Raw genomic sequence first — 20450 nt, forward strand, 5'->3', positions numbered from 1 at the left:
AATGAGGAAAGGTAAAATGCTTTCTTGTGCCTCCACATAATGTAATTCCATATTTCCACATTGCCTGCCATATTTGAATCAGTCTTAAAATGCTTTACAAGCATTTAAATCAACTTCAAGAAACCATTTACTATATTGTATAATAAGGAAGCGTTCAGTGGGAACATAGGTTATTTCAAGCATCAGATTGTACTTTCTTTTTGCCTTTGGCAGACTGGTGACAGGGAAGATCTGAGTAATTTTAGTCATGCTGGTGTGATTTGGTTATTTGTTGCATGCTGGTACCAAACATATCTGGCACATACTTAGCAGATTCTCTACAAGTTTTTTGTTGGTCTCCATAATAAGATGCAGGGGTTTATGATCTTACTGCATACCTTTTGAAGTGATTGCAGAAAATTCTAAGATTCTCCTCAAATGCCTCTACAGGTCTGTAGCTGCTAAATTAATTTCTGTTGCCAACCAAGATTTTGAAATGTTGTGGTTCTTTGAATTGTACACATGGTTTTATAAAGAGTTTCAGGGATGTACAGCCTCAGAAATCCAATGGAGGGATAGCTATGAGTTGAAGTTGACTCAATAACAGTAGGCTTTAGGCAGTGAGTACTGCCTCATTATTCTTAGATATAGGTGTCTCATTTATAATATAGGTTTCATGCTTGTTTTTTTAAAGTTACTTGTTATTTTATAATTGATTTTTAAGCAGTACCTCACTATGACCTTCAGGTGATTTCTTTGAAGAATACACCTAATAGACAACACTTTTTTCCTTCAAATATCTGCACTTTCTTTTTCTGTAGTAATGGGAAAGTCTGCTGTTAGGGACCCCTCCAAAGTACTGAAGAGCAATGATGTCTCTCTGGAGACTAAGGTGTGTTTGATACAGGCCATGGTCTTCACAATCACTTGTTATGCATCAGAGAGTTGGACACTGACCAAAGAGGATAGAAGGAGAATTGATGCCTTTGAGCTGTGGTGCTGGAGAAGAGTATTGAGAATACCATGGGCTGCTAGGAAAACAAACAGATTTGTCCTGGAAAGGGTTAAACCGGGCTGCTCCTTGGAGGCAAGGATTCTGAGGCTTCATCTAACATACTTTGGACATGTGAGGAGAGACGGTCCTTAGAGAGGGACATCATGCTTGGGAGGGTGGAGGGACGGCGCAGGAGAGGAAGGCCCTCTATGAGGTGGATTGATTCAGTGACTGGGATAATCGGGATGGGAGTGTCAGAGACAGTGCGATTGGCACAGGACAGAGCAGAGTTTAGGGCTGTTGTACATAGGGTCGCTATGAGTCGCAAGCGACTCGACAGCACATAACAACAACAAGAAGTAATGCTATTACTCTGCATCATAGCTGTTTATTTCCTTTGTCTTGTGATGGTGAATACTATTCCTAAATATATTCTAACACCTTTGTCCCTGCTGCAAAATGAATGAGTTTTCTGTTAATGAAAAATTTTAATACAGAGATTTGTGAATATGAATAGAGCAGACCGACAGAAATGGTCCTGATATTTGTCAAGTGGAGGAAAAGAAGCCATCAAAGGGGATATATTGACCAAGTATATAATGTATGTCTTGGAAACAATATTCTTGATTAGCTGTGGTCATAATGAACTTTGGGCAGTGTTTTAAATGCTATTTAGTGGCTTATTAAATTTAAGTGTTATATGTCATAACATCCAAGTGGGCCTCATCAAATCAAATGTTTATTTCTGAAACGTCTCCTTTCTCTTTTTGTTTATCTCTTGCTACTTATTTACTGTCATGTCACTCTTCTACTCTTCTGAATTGTTTGAAAAGAAAACTGTTACCCAGATTTATTATTTCGTGTCCTGACTGGAATTTTGCCCATACTGGTTCCTCCTCTTAACTCTTCATGAGGCTTCACTTTTGCTTACTTGTATTCACACTTAATACTCAGTCTAAATCCTCTCTTAGGGGAGCCATCCATAATAGAGACCCCTTTTCATGTACTCTTAAGTATTCAGATTACTCACCCTCCTGTGTCGTCATTCCATCTAGATAGGTATAAGAGAGTAGGGATTGTGGCTCATTTGACATAATCTCCACTCATATTTACTATACAATTCTGTTTCGTGTACTGTATTTTTCTATAGTTTGCTTTATATAATTGCCTTATTTTCTTTTTATCATTTGGTCTCAGGTGGAGGATGCACTGTCATATCTTGACCAGGTGAAGCTGCAGTTTGGTAGTCAGCCTCAGGTCTATAATGATTTCCTTGATATCATGAAGGAGTTTAAATCTCAGAGGTAAATGGCATATACAGTTCTAATCAAGCTTTGTACATGGAGTATGGATTTTGGTGGGAGTGTAATTTCTTCTTACCTACTGGAAGAGGAAAGATGTCCTGTTTTGGGAGTTAAATTTTCAAGGTCATGCTTTATTTTATGTCTTGCTTTATAGTTTGAATTTACAGTCCTTTGTTTTCTCTTTGTTACATTTTTCTTAGTACATAATCTCTATCATGAAAGACGGGTAATAATGCAGACTATTTTCTGCACTAGTGGAAGATGCTGATATTTTGGCATGTTCTTAAATGCAGGAGAGCAATTCATGTGAATAGTCTAGATGTATACTCAGTAAATAATATACAGGTGTATAAATGTTTACCTTACATAAGAATTACTTTCTGTATATTTCTTTGATAGAAATGTTAACCGTGAGTGTTTATTGTGTTCAAAATTGTGACAATGCCTTAAGAGTTCTTTATGTGTTACTAATTTTTAATTATACAGGTTGGTTTTTATCTATTTTGAAATCTAGTGCAAATTTAAGATTTTTTTTTTTCTGTTCCTTACTTCACTGTTCTCAAGCATGCTATCACATTTCTTCTTTTTTCTGTAAGCATTGACACTCCAGGAGTGATTAGCCGAGTGTCTCAGCTGTTCAAAGGTCACCCAGACTTGATCATGGGCTTCAACACCTTCTTGCCCCCTGGCTACAAAATTGAGGTGCAAACCAATGACATGGTAAACGTCACAACTCCTGGCCAGGTTCATCAGATCCCCACCCATGGCATCCAACCGCAGCCTCAACCACCACCCCAGCATCCTTCCCAGCCTTCAGCCCAGTCGGCCCCAGCTCCTGCTCAGCCTGCTCCTCAGCCCCCACCTGCCAAAGTCAGCAAGGTGAGAACTTTGAAAGTTTTGCATTATGTGAATTAGATCCTTTCAAAAGCATGTCTTTGGCATTTCCATTTTACATGTACTTGGATAGATATATAGGTTACAATGAGTTCATCAGAGAAGTTGCAGTTAGTTATAAAATAGTTCACATTCATACATCTAATATTTAGATTCTTATTTAAATCATTGGAGTCCTTGGGTGATGTAGACAGTTCAGCGCTTGTCTTGAAAGATTGGTGGCCTCTCAGAATACGGTGCTATTAGTGTGCTTTTGAAAGGTCATAACCTTGAAATTTCATGGAGCACAGTTCTACTCAGCACACTTTGGGAGTTGGATTCATCATGAACCAGCAACAATTTAAAGAATTCTTTTGCCCTTTCTGCTAATTAAACCCTTGAGTACCTCAGTTGTTGGTGACAACTGATTATTATTACTTAGTACAGGTAGAAATGATCATCGTTGTCATAGTCAAATTAGATTATAGCCCCCATGGTCCTCATCTTGGAAAATTTGTTCTGTTTGTCAAATTAGATCAGGTCAAGCAGAACAGCAGACTCTGTTGTGGTGGTGGCACATTCCTAGTCTAGAACTATACTGTCCCAGTAAGGCTGCCATGAGATCACAGAATCAGTTTTTTCATTTATAGTAGACACATCTCAGGAGATTGTATAGTCACATGTGCCTAAAACTGTCTCACAGTACTATGGGAATAACAAACATGTCCATCATATAAGTCCTATTGCATTGAACCTTCTGGGCAGGGATGGTATAGAAGACTTTTTCTTTTTTTTTTTAGAAGACTTTTTCTCTGAAATCATGTAGCGTTTATGGTGCTATCTTTCCTAATATTAGAAATGTATTGAGAATGAATTGCTTTCTATTAAGCTTGTGAACTTAAAAAATAAAGAATGAAAATTTTCTTTCTTGCACTTGTAAATGTCTTCCATTTTAAGGTTGTATTTAGAAAATTGAAAATGGAAATATTTGTAGTAGAATGTATAAACTCTTCACACTTTTCACTCACTCCCTGTACAATTTGAATTGAGTTAAAAATTATCTGTCCTGAATAAAGGCTATAAGTTAACCAGACATATTGTTTATTTTTTAGTTAACTTTCCTGCGTCCACTTACCTGTGTTCTTACCTTTTACTTTTTTTTTTTTTTTTTTTTTACCTTTTACTTTTTTAAAGCCTTCCCAACTACAAGCACATACTCCAGCCAGTCAGCAAACTCCACCACTTCCACCATATGCATCACCACGCTCCCCACCAGTCCAGCCTCATACACCAGTGACAATCTCGTTGGGAACTGCCCCATCCTTGCAGAACAATCAGCCTGTGGAGTTTAATCATGCCATCAACTATGTTAACAAGATCAAGAACAGGTTCCAAGGGCAGCCAGACATCTACAAAGCATTTCTGGAAATTTTGCACACCTATCAGGTGAGTTACCCTTTCACCCTGCATTAGCTAGATTACCTTTTTAATGGCATCTAGCTAAAAAATAACTTGAGTAAACCCCAAAACCATAAAGGTCATAAGAGACAAACTGAGATCAAACTTAGACATACTTGTCTGGTATGAAGAAACTGCTAAATACAGCCAGAAATCTGGAGAGGATAAAATTGATGAATGGGACCTGCTAAAGATTAAATATCTGTGTGCATCAAAAACGTTTTTCAACACAGTGAAAAGAAAACCTACTGACTGAGAAAACATCTGACAATACCATCTCATACAAGGGTCTCATATCAAAAGTTTACAGAATCCTACAGGCCTCCATAAGAGAAAGACAGATAACACAATTACAAAATTGGCAAAAGACATGGAATTACTTTTTTTTTTCCACAGAGGAAGATATTCAGATGGCCAGTAAACACTAAGAAATGTTCAGAATCACTAGCACTAAGAGAGCACTGCAAATAAAAACCACAATGAGATACCATCTCACCCCAGTGGCAGTGGCAGAGTTTAACAGGACAGTATGTAATAAATGTTGGAGAGGATGTGGAAGAGATAGAAACTCTTATACACTACAGATGGGATTGTAAAATGGTACAACTACTCTGGAGGCAATTTGGCATTTCCACAAAAAGCTGAACATAGAAATTCCATCTGACCCAGCTGTTCCACCGCTTGGAGTATACCCTGAACTGAGGCACAAATGGAACTTGTATACTAGTGTTCACAGCAGCATTATTCACCATCGCAAGAACATGGAAACAGCCCAGATGCCCAACCACAATTGAATGATTTGAGAAATTATAATATATTCACATGATGGAATACTGTGCAGGAGCAATCATTTTAAAAATCACTGCCTAACTTGGAAGGGACTGGAGAGCATTATACTAAGTGAACTCACTCAGTCTTATATGGACAAATATGTATAAGATCATTATTGTAGAAATAGATAACTAGTAAAGCGTGTATGAGGATCCAAGGGAGGGAATGTAGGAGCAGAGGGGTGAGGATGGGCAAGAGGTAATCATCGGGTCACACAATTTGGGGTGGGTAAAAGAAATAGATAGATTCATAATAATAATGATTATAATAGATGCAGTGTGAAAAACAATGTCTATGAACTTTATGAGGAAACCAGTATAAAATAATTTTCTTTAAAACAAAGAAGAACTTGAGTAACCATTTATTATTAATTTCAGTAAAAATTTACAGAGACCTTGGATTTCCATTCATTCATTGTTACACTATTTTCCCCTCCCAACCCTTCCCCCCTAGTACACTACCCTCTTGGAATAGTAAAAGAAAAATTCTTTCACAAACCCTCTCCCAGGTCCCCTCCACCATGTAGCCTTCGCTCTAGACTCCTGTCATGACAAAAATACCTAATCACATATCCCTTTTAAACAGTTTTCTCCCTCATCTTTTTCAATGCAGTATACATTATTGAACCCATCTTTCTCAGTCTCTTCCCAACCCCAATGTCAGTCCTGTTTTATAACAGTGGCACCATGCAGTATTTGTCCTTTTGTGACTGAGATACTTCACTCAGCATAATGTCCTCCAGGGTCACCCATTTTGAATAATACTGCATGAGTTCCTTGCTTTTCAATGCAGTGTAGTATTCCATTGTGTGAATATACCAGAGCTTCTCTATCCATTCATTTGTTGATGGGTACTTAGGTTGTTTCCAACTCCTTGCTACTGTGAACAAAGCCGCAATAAACATGGATGTGCATATGTCTGCTTGGATGTCAGTTATGATCTCTTTAGGGTATTGTGGAATTGCTGGGTGAAATGGTATCTCTATCTGCAACAGTGGTTGCACCATTTTACACTCCCACCAACAGTGAATAAGGGTTCCAGTCTTCCCCACAACCTCACCAGCATTTGTTTCTTCAATATATATAAAGTTAATTTTATTTGCCTAAATTAATTGCCCTGCAGCAAACAGCTAGTTAGGATTTCATAGTTACTGCCCTGTGAAATAAAAGCTTGTTTGTAGGATGTTAGAGGATGACTTGTGTAGTATAATTAATCTACATAGAAGAAAAATTCTCTTAATGCTTTGTGTCTTAGCAGTTAGGAGTGGTCCCTGGGATTAGTGTCTTAGTTTTAAAAGGACTTGTCAGTCACCATCATCTATAACTTTCTCACTTAATAATCTGTAGTTAAAACAGGTGCTACAAATAAGAATATAGGTGGTCTTTCCACCATGTCAGGATTCAGCTAGTGGCCAAGCAGTGAAGCACCAAGAATGCTTAATTAAACAGGTTCATATTATGTCAGCTCATCTCTGTTGCACTGTGATTATTTCTATATTCTTCAAGATCTCATTTGAATTTTTTAGTAGCACATTCTAGTGTGTATATTTTATTTGTTAAAGAAAATAGTTAAGCTAGCTTAGTTCTCTTACTCTGATTACCTTTGTCACTATTTCAGGTTCACATGGAAAGAGAATAAGATTCCACTTTTAGGTAGTTATGCAAACAGAATTAATCAATTAAATAATATCTATTTAAACTAAAAAAACAGAATACAGGTGGTCTTCTTAAGTACAGCCTAACTAGGTAACATACAGTACTCGTATCAGATCTTCAGAAAATGTGCAGTGTGAGTCATTCAAAACAATCATCCTCTAATATGAGTCTTTGTAATTTTCTATTAGAAAGAGCAGCGGAATGCAAAAGAAGCTGGAGGAAACTACACTCCAGCTTTGACTGAGCAGGAGGTGTATGCCCAAGTAGCTCGGCTCTTTAAAAATCAGGAAGATCTACTGTCAGAATTTGGACAGTTCCTACCAGATGCCAATAGCTCTGTGGTACGTTTTATTTATAAAAACTACACTGTTTAAGATTATTGCTTTAAGAATCTGGAATTGGCAGGAGCCTTTTCCTAGATAACACTGCTCTGATAACACATTAATGTCTTTCACGTGTTTTAATCAGCTTTTAAGCAAAACAACTGCTGAGAAGGTTGATTCTGTGAGGAATGACCATGGAGGCACCGTGAAGAAGCCCCAACTGAATAACAAGCCTCAGAGGCCCAGCCAGAATGGCTGCCAGATCCGCCGGCACTCTGGAACGGGAACTACCCCACCAGTGAAGGTAAGGATTAGCAGTGGCTTGTTCATTTGACTTTCAGGGACATTTTTGGTCGACACTGAGTCTGGTGGGTGTCCTGTTATTCAGAGTATGTTAACAGATTGTGGTTAGTCAGGATGAGGTGATATATGTCAAAAGTACGCAATGCAAAGCTTACCTCGTTTTGCATAAAGAATGTTAACTCATTGCTATTGAATTGGAACAGATTCTCAGGTGACCCTTCAGTGAGTTTCTGAGACTGTTAATTATAAGGAAGGAAACTGCCCCTCTTTGTATTTAGGAGTCGCTGGTGGATTCAAACTACCACAGAGGCTCGGCCTTTGAGTTAGCAGTGAAACTCCCTGTGGACTAGGTGGTAAAGAGTTACAGTGCCAACCCAAGTGTTTGCATTTTAACCCACCCGCTGTTCCATAGGAGGAAGATGGGCATTCTTCTCCTGTGCGATTTATTGCTTCTAAAAACAGCCATGAGTGAGGTCCAGCTTGGTGGCACATGGTAACAGTGACACGGATTTGCTTGAAGTGCCATGGAGTTTTTCAGTTCTTAGTGGTTTTCTTTATTTTATTTTATATTTTGCTGTCAAGACTTACTAAGTTTTCCCCTCTTCTTTGATTTGAGGCTTTAAACCTGCATTTCGCTAAGGGACAAAAAAGATGATTGAGCTTGATAATTATTTCAGAAATAAGTTAATAGTCTTTTGAGGACCTCTAGTGCTTTGTGAGATCTCTCTGGTGTAGAGTCCTCTTTTGTGCAAGATTCTTAAGTCAGTTACCAAATCTTACCTTTGTCAGCTTAATCATTAAGGCAGGACCTTTTGGCTCTAACAGAGAGGTCTCAAACTCTTGTTACTGAACTCTACCACATGTTGATTCATTCAGCAAACACTGATGAACTCGCCTGAAGAAGGCTAAGCATATAGTGCAGCTGTGATGGGAACCAGCTAAAAATATGGTTTGAAAGACATTGCTGCTTGCATTCTAAAGCTGTATGTAACGTGTATATAAAGGATAGACATGACTACAGGATTTAATTAAGGATAGTTAAAGCAAGCCGACTTTCTTACAGAATTAAAGATGTGAAAAAATAATTCTACAAAGCCGTTAAGAATCAGCTTAGCAGATATGCCCCACTTTGGAATTGGTCTACCCCACATTTGATTAACCACAGGTGGAAACAGTGTATTGTGGGCATAGCGAGCCCCGCCTAGTCTCCTCATATAAAGCAGGCAGATGCTATGGCTCCTAAGGGAGTGTACTCTGGGATTAGCAAGGTAAATGTACTGCTTCTCACAACGTTTGTAAGTTTCTTTGCAGAGAATTGAGAAGTGTTTGAAGTAAATTCTTCCTTCATAGTATTATGCCATAGTCAATTAATTTACTTTGAAACAGTAATTTAAAGTTAATTTGAATAAATATCAGTTATAAGAGTAATAGTTCCTTCTATTAGTTTTGTTACCTCATCAAAAATTTGAATTGTTTGAAAAGGATAAAGATTGATTTACCTTTTACAACAAAATTGTACTCTAAGCCCTATACTCTCCGTAATTCTCCAAATACTTTTTGTGTCTCAGTGAGCTAGGAGAACAAAGTGGTAGCGTTAAGGTTCTAGATAGGAACTTTTCACCACTAGATAAAGCAAGTTAAGATTATTCTAACAGGTTATACCATCAGTAATGCTGCAGCATTTACATTAAGGAATATATCAGCATGGTGAACCTCTCTGGGGGAGACAAAAAGTGGTAAAATGAATTGCAAAAAAATGCAAACAGAAGTAGAAAATAAGAATAGGCAAACTTTTAGGTTGTAAACGGAATTAAGGACTTTTAATTCACTCATTTGTTTCAAATTATCAATCAGCAATGGTTGTTGCTAGAACACAATTGTAAAGAAAGTCTACTCTCTAAGTCAGTCTTAATGTTTGTGGGATTTTTAATGTTGTTTTATTTGAGGTTTGTTTTTGTGGTGGTGTTTTGTTGTCTTTTTTTTTGGTAGAAGAAACCCAAATTGCTCAGCCTAAAGGATTCCTCCATGGCAGATGCCAGCAAGCATGGTGTAGGAACGGAGTCTTTATTTTTTGATAAGGTGGGTAAATTGGTGAATTAGATTTTATATAAGCTATTAATCTAAAAACTATTCCTTGGAAAAGATCATTATGCTTGAAAAATGGCACATCAGCAAAAAAGAGGAAGACTGAATCAGATAGATTGACATAATGACTGCAGCAGTGAGCTTAAATATGTCAGAAGTGTTAAAGATGGCATAGGATTGGACAGGAATCAAACCTGTTCTTAGGGTCACTATGAGTCTTACTCAACAGCACCTATCAGCAATATCAACATAATCACCTTCACCCTTTAAGTTTTCATTTAGACACATCAGACTGGTTGGACTTTCTACTTTTTAGCATAATCTCCAATTTGAAATTTGGTTTAAAATTCTAAAGTAAATGAAATAAATTTATTGTGTATTGATCCTTTGAAACTGAGTCATTAGACTGTGTTGACTACTGTGTTGTATAGTGCAAAAGGTATAGCACTCTGGTAACTTAATGATATAGAGCTGTAATGCCAACCCAGAGACATGTAGTTTGAACTCACCAGCTTCTCTGAGAGAAAGATGGTCCATTTCATCCATTTCCAACTTGGCACATAACAACAACATAGTGCAAAAAGTACAGTCTTATATTTAAAAGTGTGTATGCCAATATCTAGAATAAGCAGTGGATTCAGACAAAAACTTATTAATGGTTAACAGCTTGGAGAAGGGAATAATAAACATTACTGGTTAAGGGGGTACTAAGTTTTTTTGGTTTTGTGGGTTTTTTCCCCTTCCCTCAAGGGGTACTAAATTTTTGAGATGATCAAAAACATTTTGAAAGGAGAGCTTGAACATGGATATTGGTGATAGTAATAAAACCAGGTGACTATTATTAATATCACACTTAGAATGGCGAACTAGGTGTGTGTGTGTGTGTGTGTGTGTATGTATGCATGCATATGTGCACAAAACAAAAAGTTTGCCATTATAAATACATATTCCATGGGATATCTTCGGATAAGTATGAAAAATCAGATTCTAGAGTGGGAATTGTTGAAGGTGAAAGCATATAATCTCCAATTACAAACCATAGTGCTATATATTCGTGGATGTGGTGCTTAGATTGGTTAGCTATCTAGGATAGTGTTATTTTGCTTATGTTATTGAACACTTAAAATTTTTTCAATATTACAGTGTTTAATATTATAAATGGAGGATAAGGGACTGAAATACAGTATTTCAGAAAGTGATTGCTTAAGATTACCAGATATTAGAAACATTGTTAACCAAGAGAAAGAGCTCTGGTGGCCTAGTGGGTAAGAAATTGCACTGCCAACTCAGAGGCAGGTGGTTTGAATTCACCAGCTGCTGCTCAGGAGAATAACTGATTTGAAGAATAAAGCACCTGCAAAGGTAAAGATTTCATTTACTTTTAGATCTCACTTCGTGAGTTTCTATTATGGAAAACTTTAAACATAAAATCAAATAGTAGAAGCATTCAGCTTCAGCATTTTCCAGCTCCAAGCCAGTATACTTTGCCTGATGTCCTCCCATAATTTAAGACAAATCTAAAATATTGATAAGTTTTCTCTTTAAAATGACTTTTTAAAAATTTATTTAAACCATGTTCCTTAATATCAAATACCCATGGACCACCAGTGTAAATTTAAAAAAAACAACAAAACAAAACAACAAATTGGGGGGGCGGGGGCTAGAAATTACCCATGGACCGCCAAGTAAACAAATAGATCTATCTTGAAGAGAGTTAAACCTGTTTCTCCTTGGAGGCTAGGATTTTGAAGCTCTCTTTCACATACTTTGGGGACTTGGCCAAGAGGGACCAGTTCTTGGAGAAGGACTTCATACCCAGATGGGTGAAGAGACGTCACAGGAGAGGAAGACCCCGAAAGAGATGAATTGATAAGAGTAACTAGGGCAGTGGTCGTAGGTGTGTCAGAGTCAGTGAGACTGACATAGGACAGGACAGGCTTTAGAGCTGTTGTATATATAGGGTCACTGTGAGACATAGGCAACTCAACAGCACATAACAACAACCCATCAATTCAAATTTTTCCAGTTGTGTTTTTACAAAAGCAATATAGGATCTCTTTATTTCTGTACTAAACTCTTTTCTTGTTTCCATAAGGTCCGAAAAGCTCTGCGAAGTGCGGAGGCCTATGAAAATTTCCTACGCTGTCTTGTTATCTTTAATCAAGAGGTGATCTCTCGGGCTGAGCTGGTACAGCTAGTCTCTCCCTTCCTGGGGTAAGTAAATGAGAGGCTTAGCCCAGTCCATGTTGTGGAGGTGAAAAAAAAAAAAAAACAAAAACAAACAAACCTGATTTGTGAGTGAATATGAGAACAAAGTTATTTTAACTGAAGCTGATCAGATGACTCAAAATGTTAGTGTCAAGAGTACTCGTTTTCTAGTCCAGCTCTGGAGATGAGAAAATAGCACATTAAAGCACATTTTGACTAATGGCCAAGATTGGTGGTCTCCTGATTGGATGACCAGTGATTTCATATTTGTCTCAGAATTCTAGAATTGTGACTGAAGCAGAGTTCTTGATCAGAATGACTGGTTATTGCAGCCATTCCATCACCACTGTACTCGATCCTAGAATAGTCTATATGAAAAGAAAAAGCCAAATGTTCAGAAGTTTGTTGATTTACTTTGGCAGAAAATCATAACCATAGGAATTTGCCTCTAGTAGCAGAGTTCTGACCCAATAGCAGATGGTAATGACTGTATCTCAGGATAACTGCATCGTTCTTCTAACAGCTTGCCACTTTTTGGTTTGATTCTTTAGGAAATTCCCTGAATTATTTAACTGGTTTAAAAACTTCCTGGGTTATAAGGAGTCCGTACATCTGGAAACCTTTCCAAAGGAACGAGCCACCGAGGGCATTGCCATGGAGATAGATTATGCATCCTGTAAACGATTGGGCTCCAGCTATCGAGCCCTGCCAAAAAGCTACCAGCAGCCCAAGTGTACAGGAAGGACTCCTCTCTGTAAAGAGGTAAGGCTTTCCCTAGCCAGGATCAGCCCTGGATCATCTACTTCTTCCACAAGAGAGTAGTAACAGGAGTGAAGGAGAAAATAACTTATTCTGTTTTTGAAAGAAAATGTCTCTCCTTCCTTTCTTATGGACCATTATATAAATTTGGTAAAGATGAACCAGTAATATAAGCTAGAACTTTGTCTTTATTGAGAATGTTTTCCACTTCCTTTTTTCTCAGGGTTTTTTGTTTTTGTTTTTGTAAAAAAAACACTGTTAAATAATTACACAGAAGACATAACACCAAACACTATTACAGTAATGAATGAAACTATTATAAAGAAATAGTAAATTTTACTCATATATTATCTGTAATGCCTAATGTAAGTTACGTTGAAGAAATTCTCTATATATTTACCAGAAACCTTTTTTAAAAAACCACAGGTTTTAAATGACACCTGGGTTTCCTTCCCTTCATGGTCAGAAGACTCTACTTTTGTTAGTTCCAAGAAGACACAGTATGAAGAACACATCTATCGTTGTGAAGATGAACGCTTTGAGGTACAAACGCCTTTTCCTTTTGAAGTTACAAAAACTGTGAAATGCTAATTAAGAGTATTTTAAATAACCTCTTTGTGAGGGTTTTTTTTAAGACCGAATAGCTCTTGACATTTAGAAGATCACATTCTTCTGTGGTATATGCTTGTTGTGGTATTTTATTTAACATGCTGCACAAATTTTTCAGGTGTGAATTTTTTTTAACTACTCTGATTTAAGTAGGCTACTTGAACTCTTTAAAGTCTGTTGATGGCTAAATAATAAGCTTTTGAAATTTTAGTGTCAATTTAAAGATTTTCTGTTCAAGTTTTACGTGATAATAGCCTCTAAGATTTTCTTGAAGCTAGTTTTAATTATTTTAAGCTGCCGGAGTGCTTTTGTTTTCATTAAGATCTATGTAGATTATTTTTACCAACTGTCTTAGTTAGCAGAGCACCTCTGCTGTGGAAACTGTACTCTTTTAGCTTCTTTTGGAAAAGTTAAATTGGGGACTTTATTTTAAAGTAGCTGGGGAAAGAAGAGTTGGAGTGAATAAATGAGTTGATAAGAGAACACTTATACCAGGAGGAGGAAAGGTAAACAGTTGTTTCAGAATCCCCAGTGAGTATGATTTCCCATTTAGTTCATAGATACCATCAACAAAAAAGGACTGTTAAATTTGTTCATAGTAGTAACATTATGTATATTTTATTTAATATTTTTACTATATATCAGAGTAAGCCATGTGTGCTACATGAGGACAGCCTAGTCTGGTCTGACCTCTAACTCTACAAAGCGTAACTCCGTCCACCACCAGCATCCACAATACAAAACCAAAACCAATTTCCATGAGATCAGACATGCACGTGCCCAGCCCTCTGGTGCTCCCATGCTTCTTTCTTCTAATTCCTGTACCAGTCTTGGTGGGTTTGAAATCCATTGCAATAACTATGCAGGCTTCACAGAAACATACATACTTAAACTTAGGAGGTTTATTAGGCAAATTCACAGGTTATATAGTTCAGGCAGGTAACAGGATAAAATTTTTCAGTCAGGACGGCTTCAGAATTGTGCTCGCAGACACTTCGGCCTAGTAGCTTTCTTAGCCCTGCCTGACCTGCTGGGTCTCTGATTCTGCTAATGGCTGCTGCTGCTCCTATAGGCCCTGATCTGAGTGGCGCAGGAATCTTTGGCACCGAAGTATGTATACTCCTTCCTCTTCCTTGTTGGTATTGAGATTCCCAGTTTCTGCTGCTGAATCTGCTCAGTTTAAGGGTGAGACTAGTCAGTCTCCTTGTGGATAGATTAACACACCCTATTTGTATCCCTTGACACCATACAATTTGCATAAATATGGGAGACATCTTAACATTTTTAAATTCATAGTGATTTAGTTCTCTATTTATTCCCTTCACCTTTTTGCAGTTTAGAATGACGAGTCAGACACATGCCACCTAGCCATTAGTTGGCTAACTGTCCACCCGCTATTGAGGTGTTATAACTATGCAGGAAATGATGACAAGTGTTAAAATTGTTCAGCCTGAAATAAGTATTTAGGAATATTAAGCTGAATTAGGTAGAGAACAGGGCCTTGGCTTTTTCTTGACCTGACGCTCTAATCCCTCAGCTGGTAGACTTACAAGTGGGAAACAGCATCCTCATTTACCAATTTTAATTACAAAGGTGAAGATAAGTCAAATGTTCGTTGTATGAGTGCATTTGATGGATGTGGTGGGACAAGCTAGTCTGGATGTATTCTCCTTTATTAGAATAAATTAGATAATGCTGCAAAACAAGAACTCCAAGTCTCAGAGCCTTAGAGACATTTATTTCTTGCTCATAGTCTGTGCACTGCTGTTTGACAGAAGAATGCTCATCAGAATCACCTTTATCACATGTTTGTAACTCTCTGGCCTCAACTAGTTAGTTACATGGCTCTCTAATCACCAAGCCAGAAAATTTCATCTATAATTGCAAAGGGAGGAGAAAGACATAATGACTATGACAAAATAAAATGTAATGACTATTATAGTCCCAAAGCTTGATAACCTTCTTCAGGAATTTTATTGTAGGTCTTTGAGACTGGTCATTTACATCATTTAGTTAAGGATCTAACTAATCAAAAAGAATTTAAATGGTTACCCATAGATAAAATAGTAGACTCTTAAGATTGATGATCACTCCTTCCTACTACTAATACTACTAGTTACGCATAAGGCTGTTGAATATTTTTAATACCTCAGGTTATCCACCCAGAATGTAATTGTGATATTTATGTGTTTGAGTAGGTTTGGGGATAGATATATAAATTTTAATGAACATTTACAGAGATTTGGGATTTCCATTCATTCATTGCTGCCCTTCTCTCCCCGCCCAGGCCCCACCCCCCCACCCCAGGTTTGGGGATTTTTTAGAGTGATTTTGGCAATCAGGAAAATCCATGGAAGGAGAACCATTACAGTTGCCTCTTAATAGGTCCCTCTGGTTTGGCAGTCGCTGCCAAAGCACATTCTGGTAGTAGACAAGTAACAACTACTACTTATCCCTCATTTATTGGATGTTGTTTATGTGCCAGAGAGTATACTAATAAACATATTAAGTTGATTATATCATTAAATCCATTAAATAACTTTCCATGAGGACTAGTATTGTCATTTCTATTTTACTGATAGAGTCTTACTTGGCTAGTAAGGTAGAGCCATGCTTCAAACCCAGGGGAATTTGACCCTCTGCCTTACAGTCCAGACCTATTTTACTTTAGTTTATGAGCACACTTCTTGTCTTTTCTCTGTAGCTTGATGTAGTTTTAGAGACGAATCTGGCAACAATTCGGGTTCTAGAAGCAATACAGAAGAAGCTTTCCCGTTTGTCTGCTGAAGAACAAGCCAAATTTCGCTTGGACAATACTCTTGGGGGCACATCAGAAGTCATTCATCGAAAAGCACTTCAGAGGATATATGCTGATAAAGCAGCTGATATCATTGATGGTCTGAGGAAGAACCCCTCTATTGCTGTTCCTATTGTCCTTAAAAGGTACCTGAGTACAATATGTTCACTGTGCTTTAGTCTGTTTTATGACAGGTTCAGTGTCCTGTTAAATTAATCTCTCAAACTAGTCCATAGACCTCCATTTTTTCCCCCACTCTGGTTATTGGCAGTCAGTTGCAGAGTGGGATAGTACGTACAGCTTCTGTGTAGCCAGCATTCAAGGATAGACTTTGAAAAGTCTTTACAGACTTGGTTTTATCCGTGATCCAAGAAAGAAGGTAAATGTTTCTCAGTGTGTAACACGTTAAATATATAATCCTCTTTCTTTGAAGGTACTACTTTAAAATATCTAAAAGAACAGAAGAAAACAACTTCCCACATTTCTGCAGCCTGTACCCTTCCCCCCCAACAAAACAAAAATTGTTATTTTTACCAATAATCTTAGTACTTTTTTCTAACAACCAACCCTTCTTGTCAGACTGAGAGGTAGAGTAGCATCTTTACCCACCTTCAGTCTAGAGGCCATACTGAGTGAGCCTCAGTGTTCTCTATACTTCTTTTTGACAACATTGTAAATCCTTCTGAGAGCTGGGCCCCTCTCATTTGTCTGGTGAAAAATTTTTTTATCAGTTGCTGCACAATTCCACAAATGTCCAGATTTTGTTGCCACAGTACCATTTAATTTTGGACTTGATAACAGGCCATTTTTCCACTCTGGTGCTGCTTTTTCTTTATACTCTGATCTTTTGAATTGTTAGGATCCACTTTGATCAGAACATCTCTCACTGTGTCCAGAGGAACATTATTGCGCTAGTTATCCCCTCTTGGACTCTTGCTTTCACATTAGTGTGGTACACATTCCAGAGAGAGAACAACAACAAAGTAACATGTGTAACTTTTTTTGGCTAACGAAGAAAGCAAACTCTTTTTTCAAGGAATACTTACTAAAATCTCAAGGGTGTTTTTTTTGAAAGCTGTTTGAGAAATATCTATCTTAGGTAAGACTTCTGACTTTGGGACTAATTACTTCCCCAAAATCAGTCCTGAATGTACATTGGTCATGTACCAGTTTCAAACTTAACACTTATTCCAAGTGACTAGTAATTTTGATAGGCTTCGTGTGTCTGCTGACCTTTGAAATAAAGTAAGCTTGGTATATATCTCACTCCACTGCCCTCACTTCTGTCCTTTTTCCCATCTCACTAGATTGAAGATGAAAGAGGAAGAATGGCGAGAAGCTCAGAGAGGCTTTAACAAAGTGTGGCGAGAACAAAATGAGAAATATTATTTGAAATCTTTAGACCACCAGGGCATCAACTTTAAACAGAATGACACCAAGGTCCTGAGGTCTAAGAGCTTGCTCAATGAGATTGAGAGTATTTATGATGAGGTGAGCTGAGCTGTGGGCTCTACATCTGTGAGAATTCTGCTACTTTTCTGTTCAATATAGCTTTGCTTCTTAGAAATTAAATTTGAAATAGGAAAATGAGAGCCTCCAAGATGTATTGCTTCTTGCTACCATCTCCTTTATACCTAAGTTGTTTCATTAGTCTCCCGATACATCACTGCAGTTTCAATTTACATCCCTGCTTCCTTTCTTGCTCCTCTGCCCACTTTAGTTCCTTCAAACTATCATATATACCATCTCAGATTCCCACAACTTGAAAACTTAGCATTGATTCCCAAACTCACTCTTTCATTTATTCACCACATTTACCAGGGCTATTTATAGTACTAGAGTGAAGAAACAGATGAATAAGAAATTAATTTTGCTCTCTGTGGGCTCACAGTCTTCAGAGTGAGGATGGATAGAAATAGAAATACAGTACAATTAAATATTCCCATATAACATCCTGAATTTCAAACATAAATAAAAGGGGAGCAAAGGAAAAGTGAATTTTCCTATAAACATAATCATCTCTGTTTTTCACCCTTCATACCATACTTTGGAAGTATTTTAAAGTAGCTCTCATACTTCATATCTATTATAGGTACTAATTCAGACTTTTATAAGATAATCCCAATTTTGTCCCATCATTCCTGTAAGCCATCAAAATCTAAAAGTGCCAGTATTTTAGCATCATATATCTCTCACATTACCTGGAAAAGGCACTGAAATTATTAATATTAGATTCTGATATTTGGAATGGAAAATCAAATGACCAGGGCTAGTAGTGGATGAGTGTATTACCACTGTAGTTTCATAGGTCTGACTACTGTTGCTCTAAACATGTTATATAATAACTATGTGTCTTTTTCATTCTCTCAGAGGCAAGAGCAGGCTACAGAAGAGAATGCTGGAGTACCAGTTGGCCCACATCTCTCTCTTGTCTATGAAGACAAGCAGATATTAGAAGATGCTGCTGCTTTGATTATCCACCACGTGAAGAGGCAGACAGGCATTCAGAAAGAGGACAAGTATAAAATCAAGCAAATCATGCATCATTTCATTCCAGATTTGCTTTTTGCTCAAAGAGGTGATCTGTCAGATGTGGAGGAAGAGGAAGAAGAAGAAATGGATGTAGATGAAGCCACAGGGGCGGCTAAGAAGCACAATGGTGTTGGGGGTAGCCCCCCTAAATCCAAGCTACTGTTCAGTAATACAGCAGCTCAGAAGCTAAAAGGGATGGATGAAGTATATAATCTCTTCTATGTCAATAATAACTGGTATATCTTTATGCGGCTGCACCAAATTCTCTGCTTGAGGTTGATGCGAATTTGTTCTCAAGCTGAACGGCAAATTGAAGAAGAAAACCGTGAAAGAGTATGGGAGCACGATATGCCAGGTGTAAGGCGAGACAAGAGTGACAGTCCTGCCATCCAGCTACGGCTCAAAGAACCTAGTGAGTATCTGGATTAAGACACAGTGGATCGGGGGGCTTGAGGACTTCAAGATCTATTTAGATTCAGGATTGCTTTCTTTTGTGTACTAACCACAGACCTTAAAGCCAGATGAGGGTTCTCATCCTGGCTCTGCAATATACTGGTTGTGTGATTGTATGTAAACTTTCTGAACCTAGTTACCTGTAAGTGGTGATGCTGTTTTTATTTTGTGGGGCTGTTAGTCAACATGCAAAACATGTGTAGTGGTTGAATCACACTTAGTCAGTGGTCAGTATTTTGAATACCAGGGCAGCCAATATCTGCTGTTCTCAGTTGCCTGAATGATAGTTCTCTGGGTTATTGTATGTAAAATTTTCAAATGACTACTTTGTAGAAGAACGTAAATTCCTAGTTTTTCATGCTTAAGCCAGGTGTGAATTTTCTCATGTATGTTTGGTTAAGAATATTCCTTAACCTTGGGTTTCATGACTCATTCCCAATAAACAAAATGATGAATTATGGAAGAGAGATTGGAATTCAAGAAGTGATAGGGATTCTGATTGCTTGGGGGATAAGGAAACCCACCTATGTAACCAGCACTCAAGTAAACCAGAATGACCCCAGTAGATCCCACCCCTACACCATCTACTGCCTTCCAGTTCTAGGATAACCACAGTCTTGATATCCAAGACAGAAGAGATTAAATTTGCCATTTTGGGACTTTTTATGTGTTTTTCAGTAAAAATAAAGGCAGAATCTTTCCACTTCTAGTCGTAAAATATCTCCGCAACTAGTAAGATTCATTCTTGTTACTAGTTGATGCAATCTCTTGTGTAGCAAGTGCAGATCATTTTAAGTAATTTGGATAAAGTGTTCAGAATTCATTTTTTAAACAAAAGGACTTTGACAAATGCATATTGTTTCATTATTCATAGACGATTTAATTTGCACTTTTCTGTTCCCAGGTTTTCCTGTGCTAAAGTGTGACTGCTTTTTCTCATCTGTACTTTATGCTACTTTATGAGCTAGTGACTCATGAGGAATTCTCTTATGCAGACAGGGAATTCTTAATAAACAGATTTTTTCTTAGCCTGGGAACTAGCAACTTTTGAAGGACTGACATGTTTTGCTCTCATTTATTCCGAGCCGAGTAGTACTATGAGTGAGTGTCCTTATATCCCATATGTAAGAAGCCGCAATTAAAGCTGCAGAGTCACTCTCTTCTGATAGACAGCACTGCTGATTATAGCCACCTGTCATTTTTATCTCTCTGTTGCAGAAAGAGTGTAGAATACTAAGTGTGTGTGAACTTCACACACGAGTTTAGCCAGCTGTGGGTTTACTCTTC

The 20450-nt window shown here is 37.7% G+C and overlaps 1 protein-coding gene across 2 annotated transcripts in view; it reads left to right on the forward strand.

Annotated features, from left to right (window-relative positions):
- SIN3A (SIN3 transcription regulator family member A) overlaps positions 1-20450 on the forward strand; it is a 67752-nt gene that overhangs the window by 32785 nt on the left and 14517 nt on the right. For both annotated transcript variants that reach the window (XM_006888289.1, XM_006888288.1), the window contains exons 4-15: positions 2171-2277; positions 2874-3156; positions 4345-4596; positions 7283-7435; positions 7563-7721; positions 9710-9799; positions 11901-12019; positions 12565-12775; positions 13199-13315; positions 16086-16324; positions 17486-17669; positions 18549-19122. In XM_006888289.1, the coding sequence (XP_006888351.1) occupies positions 2171-2277; positions 2874-3156; positions 4345-4596; positions 7283-7435; positions 7563-7721; positions 9710-9799; positions 11901-12019; positions 12565-12775; positions 13199-13315; positions 16086-16324; positions 17486-17669; positions 18549-19122 (2488 nt within the window). The remainder of the gene's footprint in view (positions 1-2170; positions 2278-2873; positions 3157-4344; positions 4597-7282; positions 7436-7562; positions 7722-9709; positions 9800-11900; positions 12020-12564; positions 12776-13198; positions 13316-16085; positions 16325-17485; positions 17670-18548; positions 19123-20450) is intronic.

The sequence above is a fragment of the Elephantulus edwardii genome, unplaced genomic scaffold (genome assembly GCF_000299155.1).
Source record: "Elephantulus edwardii isolate Elephantulus edwardi_28Jun2011 unplaced genomic scaffold, EleEdw1.0 scaffold00066, whole genome shotgun sequence".
Classification (NCBI taxonomy): domain Eukaryota; kingdom Metazoa; phylum Chordata; class Mammalia; order Macroscelidea; family Macroscelididae; genus Elephantulus; species Elephantulus edwardii.